General features: G+C 49.4%; 1 protein-coding gene across 2 annotated transcripts; it reads left to right on the top strand.

The window, feature by feature from the left end:
* Nucleotides 1-900: 900 nt before the first annotated feature.
* Nucleotides 901-4,445, top strand: LOC119336452 (peroxiredoxin Q, chloroplastic-like). 2 transcript variants are annotated; one of them, XM_037608486.1, is made up of 3 exons: nucleotides 901-1,222; nucleotides 1,342-1,479; nucleotides 3,168-3,849. In XM_037608486.1, exons 1-3 carry the CDS (start codon nucleotides 1,019-1,021, stop codon nucleotides 3,750-3,752), a joined length of 927 nt encoding a protein of 308 aa, XP_037464383.1. In that variant the 5' UTR covers nucleotides 901-1,018; the 3' UTR covers nucleotides 3,753-3,849. The 2 variants fall into 2 exon arrangements, with proteins under 2 accessions (XP_037464383.1, XP_037464384.1); XM_037608487.1 differs by lacking the exon at nucleotides 3,168-3,849 and adding an exon at nucleotides 3,932-4,445 and having other exon boundaries at nucleotides 915-1,222.
* Nucleotides 4,446-5,920: the final 1,475 nt, after the last annotated feature.

Here is a 5,920-nt window from a genome sequence, read left to right as displayed (position 1 = left end):
TGTGAGATTGCATCAGCTAGAACGCACTCGTTCCTGGATACACGAGAAATGGCCTCGTTGGGGTTGCCATGGAGATAGTTGTTCGGATGCAGGATTAGGATGGGGTGCATCCTAACTGTGTCATGCTCGTGTCCGTGTTGCCCACCCACATTGATCCCAGACGCTTGAGACATGCCGCGAGATACACGCTTTTGCGGTCCGTGGTGGCTTTTGATGAGCTCGTAAATATCTTCGCGGACATCCATGATGTCTACTGCAAGTGCGGAGTGGTCAAGGCGACGAGGATGGTATTTGATTGAATGCTGGGGAAGAACGCTATGTCCTACAACACTGTTATCTGTGTGCTCCGACTTTTATACTTGAATAAGATTAAAGAAGATGTGCCTATCATGGATCCGGATCATCAAGGAAGACCACTAGCGATGCCCCACCCCCCCTATAGGCAAGGTATGGCAGTCGCCGTCATCACCACTCCCTCGTGGGAGCTCGAGAAAACTTGTTGTAGTAGGAAGTTGAAAAGTTGTCGTGCTAAGACCTCATAGGGATCAGCACACCAGAACAAGAATCGTCGCCTATGAAGAGTAGCGCGGATCAGAAGGATCCAACCTAAAGTCACGTGAACGTAGATGAACAATGATATCTTTGTACCAATATAAAAAGACCCAAGGGGCAGATCCAACAAATTTCAACCATCATACAATGTCAATCCAACGAACTATATTGCTTCAATGGTGAGGGCTCAACATGTTTAGCATGTAATTAATATCACATCAAATATCAATGTCTACATTATCACGTTCCTCTTGGACGGTGGTGAAAAAAGAAGCAAACAAAAGTTCACTCAAACAACAAAGGGCAGCAGGTTACGCCACGTGGGCACAAAACCCCCCGTTCCGACCTCATCCTGATATCCCCTCGCCACGAACCAACCATCCATCACAGGAGGTTCCGCTTCCTCGACAGAAACCAGGAAGCAGAGGAGCGGCTGAGGCGAGTCCTTCACCCCGATCCAGCCAAGATGGCATTCGCCGCCTCCACGGCCTGCTGCAAGCCGTCCGTGCTGCTGGCCCCTCGCGCCTCCTCCTCGTCGTCGTCCCAGGCGCGCCTCTGCAGGCCGTCCACCTCGGCCGCGTTCCACGGCCTCAGGGCGCCGGCGTCGGCATTCGCCCTCACGCCAGCGCCGCGCCGCCGCGCGGCCTCCACGGGCATCGTCTGCGGCAAGGTGCGTACGCATCCGGCATCCCGGCTAGCTATCTCGCGCGCTGGTGGCGAACTCGTGCGTGGGTGAACTGGTGACTGAAGTGGGTTGGGTTTTGGTGGTGCTTGGTTGGTTGGTTGCAGGTGAGCAAGGGCAGCGTGCCGCCCAACTTCACCCTCAAGGACCAGGACGGCAAGACGGTATCGCTCTCCAAGTTCAAGGGCAAGCCCGTCGTCCTCTACTTCTACCCCGCCGATGAGACGCCAGGCTGCACCAAACAGGTCAGTGCTTTTTTTTTTCTTTGGCAACAGTTTGTGCATCCATCAATTAATCAGTCCATCGACGAAGTAAGCAGTTTACAAAATGGGACTATTTACCACTTCATTCGTCGGCATGACTATGAATATTTAGAAGTCAAAATTTTACTTTAAAAAATAATAGTAATAGTACTCCCCCTCTCTACTACACTAGTATCAAAAACGTTCTTATATTATGGGACGGAAGGAATAATACTTTTGAACTTTATAATAGACCTTACAGAAAACAGAGTGTGTAAATCACACTATCAAGTTTAAAAGGGCGTGTCCAATAATTATTAGTGCTTAATACGGATTTGGGGCTCTAGTCCAGTTTAAATCACACTATCAAGTTGCAAGGGCGTGTCCCCGAAAAAAATAAGTATCAAGTAAGAAAATGCTGCCCAAAGACTTGGTTGACAGGCAGTTGTAGCTGACCTGGACTCTCCATTATTATTTTTAGGGCTATGGCTCAGTCGACTTAGAAATAGATATTTCTCAGTTGATACTGATTTCCGTCCAATTAAGAATTTATCATCCTCTTATACTTGCACAAATCTCAATGTTCTTGGCATGAACTTGGAAGTTGGAAATAGTCATTTCTCGCTCATTCAATAAATCACAAAAATCGTCTCCACATCATCGTCCACTAGGCAACAGACACATGCCACAAACTAAAACAAGAGGTGAGCTAGCAAACTGTCTTCCTCAAATTATCCACATCTCTCTACCTAACTATTGCCTCCTTCACCCTTCACATTGTCAATGCAACCTCCTTGGCAATTGCAGTTGCCTTCCTACTAGACATGGATGTTGCCACTTTGCATGGTTCCATCCTTTCTACGCTCTTCGGCTTCCTCTTTGCCCACTGCCATCCACCCTCCACCTCACGCCTCCCTCTCTTTCTCTCCTTTTCCACCGTCCTCATATAAGTCGCCGCTAGCTCTGTTCCTTTAGCGCATTAAGCGGCGTATGGCGCTGAAATGTCCCATTAGGCCATTTTCTAATCCTCGGGAGGAGTCAATATCGTCCATCCACCCTTCGTCACCATCTTAATTTTCTTTTCGAGCAACCGACAAGAACTCTACCTTTTCATTAAGAAGAACAAGAATGCACCGGATAATAAGGGAAATTAGCCAAAGTCGGTAATTATGCACACACCGAACCCAAGGTCACGCACGAGGCGAGCCGTCGGATGCGCCATCTGAGCAACTGAAACCGACACCCTACAACTAAATCCGACATCCACAACGGCCCCAAGACCGCGCACTAGACAGGTCGATGAATCAATCACCCAAGCAACAAGTAGAGGCGACACCCTACAACACCACGATGGTTTTCGTAGCCTTCGCTCTAACCTACAAACGAGAGCACAAACACACACCCCGACCCTGAGGCCACGCTCCAAACGAGCCACTGGCTCCATGCCCCGGGCCGGTCGGTCCCTCCTACTTCCTCACGTCCTTTACATTCCTCTTGCTCCTCCGGTTGGCTCCATCGTGCAATAATGATCTCCGCACAGATATTCACTCAGAAGATTATTCATTCTATTTTTTTTCCTTGTGCGGCAGATCTTATATTTTCGATCGAGCCAGAGAATCTATTATGATTTAAATACAGTAATAGTTCTATTTATTTGCACTTGTTAATATATCAAATTTCGTCCAAATCAGATCATTCGCCAGAAGACATTCAGTCCTCTTGGTTCTGCCGGAGCTAGCTCACCACTTGGGTCTCGCATCCTTTCCAAACGCCATGGCTCCACCACCATCCAAGCTAGCCTCTCCTCCCCTAACCCCACTCCACGGCGACAAAAGCACCTTGCCATGACCATACCTTCCCAAGAAATCACCGAAGCAGCGACGCCGAGGAGGCAGCAGCCCATCGAAGAGGAGCTCGTCGGCAACGGAGGAGGGCGGACGTGCGAGCTGCCGACGTGGGCGCTGATCGGCGGCATCACGGTGGGCGTGGCGCTGGCGCTGTCGCTGTCGGTGGACGCTGGCCCGGCGATGGCGCTGGGGCCGGAGGGGCCGCTGCTGGAGGAGTTCTGGGACAACATGCGGCGGTACGGGCTGTACGCGCTGACGGTGAGCACGGGGTTCGCGTGGGCGCTGGTGCAGCCCATCTACGAGCTGCTGCGGAACCCCATCACCGCCGTGCTCATCATCGTGGTCATGGCCGGCGGCGCCGTGCTGACGGTCCAGGTCATCAACGCCATGGCCGGCAACTCCGACTTCGTCTACATGTACGAGCAGTAGCTATAGCTAGCTAGTTAGGGTATTTGTACGAAACATGCATGATTTTGAGAGTAATAAAGTGACACATATTAGATCAACACGTTGGGTCGATGAACTACGACATTGTTCTTTGGATGAACTGTGTATCTGCATGTGATAGTGATTGTTCTCAGTCCGTTGGATCCAATCTGAACGTGTAGGCGTGCGCGTTCCGGGACTCGTACGAGAAGTACAAGAAGGCGGGGGCGGAGGTGATCGGGATCAGCGGGGACGACGCGGCGTCGCACAAGGCGTTCGCCAAGAAGTACCGGCTGCCGTTCACGCTGCTGAGCGACGAGGGGAACAAGGTGCGCAAGGAGTGGGGGGTGCCGTCGGACCTCTTCGGGACGCTCCCCGGGAGGCAGACCTACGTGCTGGACAAGAAGGGCGTGGTGCAGTACATCTACAACAACCAGTTCCAGCCCGAGAAGCACATCGGCGAGACCCTCAAGATCATCCAGAACCTCTGAATCTGAACAACTTTTTCTCGAAGATTCTTTTCCCATATATCGATCGATCTCTGCCGCTGTAATCGTATGATGTACTACTACTCGTGAACATGATCCCTGTGTAGAGCTGTTTTGATGTGTAATGCAATGTACTAGTGTGTACGTGTACCGTGTATGTTCAATCGTCTGGACAGTGCAGAAACGTAGTGGTGCCGTTGTCCAGTTCGCTGCCAGTGTCATGTGTCCAATTCTTCTTCAGGGACACCGTGTCCTTGGCTTATGCGTACCACGGGCGGCACCTGTAAAATTTAGACAGCTACCAGGTTATGCTGTACGACTCTTCTGGATAGGATAGGCCCCGGTAAAAATGCAACGCTGGCGTCGCCAGCAGGAACGCAGCCGGTATCGTGCACGGCACGGGGATATTACGGCGCTACGCCTGCCACGAACTAACCTGAACCTTCGTGGATGATAAGCTAATTATTTTTTTGAGACACGGATGATAAGCTAATGACAGGCCCTCGTGGACCAGGTGGCCGGCCATGCGCTCGGCGCTCACTGATCCAGTGGCTACTGATCACCGGGCGGCAACCGGGGGTGTGCAACGGCTCAGGCCATGCTTGGATTCAAGGGACTATTTTTAGTCTAACTAAAATTAGTCTCTTTTAGAGGCTAAAGTTTCAATCATCCCTGACTAAAGAGAGGCTAGAACTAGTCTTGAGATTAAAAAAAATTAGTCAGCGGAACCCTACTAAAATGTGGATTAGTCCTCTCTCTCCTCATTTAACTCCTCTCCTTTAACACATGCGAGTTCGGGATTGAAGGGTTTGAAGGATAATAAATGCTCATTAACTCATTTTAGTCTATTTAGTATTTGTATCCAAGCATGGGTGAGGCTAGCAAGTTTTAGTCCCACTACTTTTAATCATGGGACTAAAACGTATCCAAGCACCCTCTCATCCTATCACCAAGCCGAAAGCCCCACCACCGTCCCGACCGAACCGGCTCGCATGGGCGGCGATATCGCTAGGCGCACCACGGGCTCACCGCTCACGCACACGATTCGTTTTACTCTGCCTTCGAACTCTGGCTACAACTCGTCAGGCTCAGTTTTAGCGGTAACCCATAGCTGATCATGGACACAGATGCTTCGAATGAACAGCAACGTCAAAAGAAAAAAAACCTGAGAATTTCGCACATTGAAGATGAACGAGTTTTCTAAAGGCGTGCAAAATTCCATGGCGATTCGAGATCGGAGGAGCTCAGGACAAGAAGAAGAAAATCGTTGCTCCAAAATAGAAATTGTCAACCTCTCTCAAAATGCCGATTTTCATTTTGACCAAAGATATTGTAAAAGAAAAACGGATTCAACAGTGAGTAGTGACATTGTTGTTCGGCAATATTCAATGTTGGTTTGTCTTTTTCATGCCTCACATCCCATGATGTGTTTGAGCTTGGAGTTTTGCATGGCAATAGAACATCGCCCTATTAATATCTCGTTTTTTAATTGAAGATGATGCATGATTATCTGGAATATGAATACATTGTGCTGCTTTAAATTTTCTATTTAGCTGATAAACACGAGCACGTGTGGATCATCAATAAAAAGAAATCATAACAGATAATTGTCCAACTCATTTGGGGGAACAAATTTGCACGCTCACGTATATGCATCTCCTCTCTTGCATAACAAAAAAAGTG

Source organism: Triticum dicoccoides, chromosome 7B (genome assembly GCF_002162155.2).
Source record: "Triticum dicoccoides isolate Atlit2015 ecotype Zavitan chromosome 7B, WEW_v2.0, whole genome shotgun sequence".
In the NCBI taxonomy this organism is placed as follows: domain Eukaryota; kingdom Viridiplantae; phylum Streptophyta; class Magnoliopsida; order Poales; family Poaceae; genus Triticum; species Triticum dicoccoides.
The sequence above is the reverse complement of the archived record's forward strand: the minus strand, read 5'-3'. Positions and strand labels throughout refer to the sequence as shown.

What these genes read in the sequence shown, in the direction of transcription:
- LOC119336452 (XM_037608486.1), top strand. Translation starts at nt 1,019, where the DNA reads ATGGCATTCGCCGCCTCCACGGCCTGCTGCAAGCCGTCCGTGCTGCTG. An exon ending in CGGGCATCGTCTGCGGCAAG is followed by an intron (nt 1,223 to 1,341) that starts GTGCGTACGCAT and finishes GGTTGGTTGCAG; the next exon opens with GTGAGCAAGGGCAGCGTGCC. An exon ending in CGCCAGGCTGCACCAAACAG is followed by an intron (nt 1,480 to 3,167) that starts GTCAGTGCTTTT and finishes CGTCCAAATCAG; the next exon opens with ATCATTCGCCAGAAGACATT.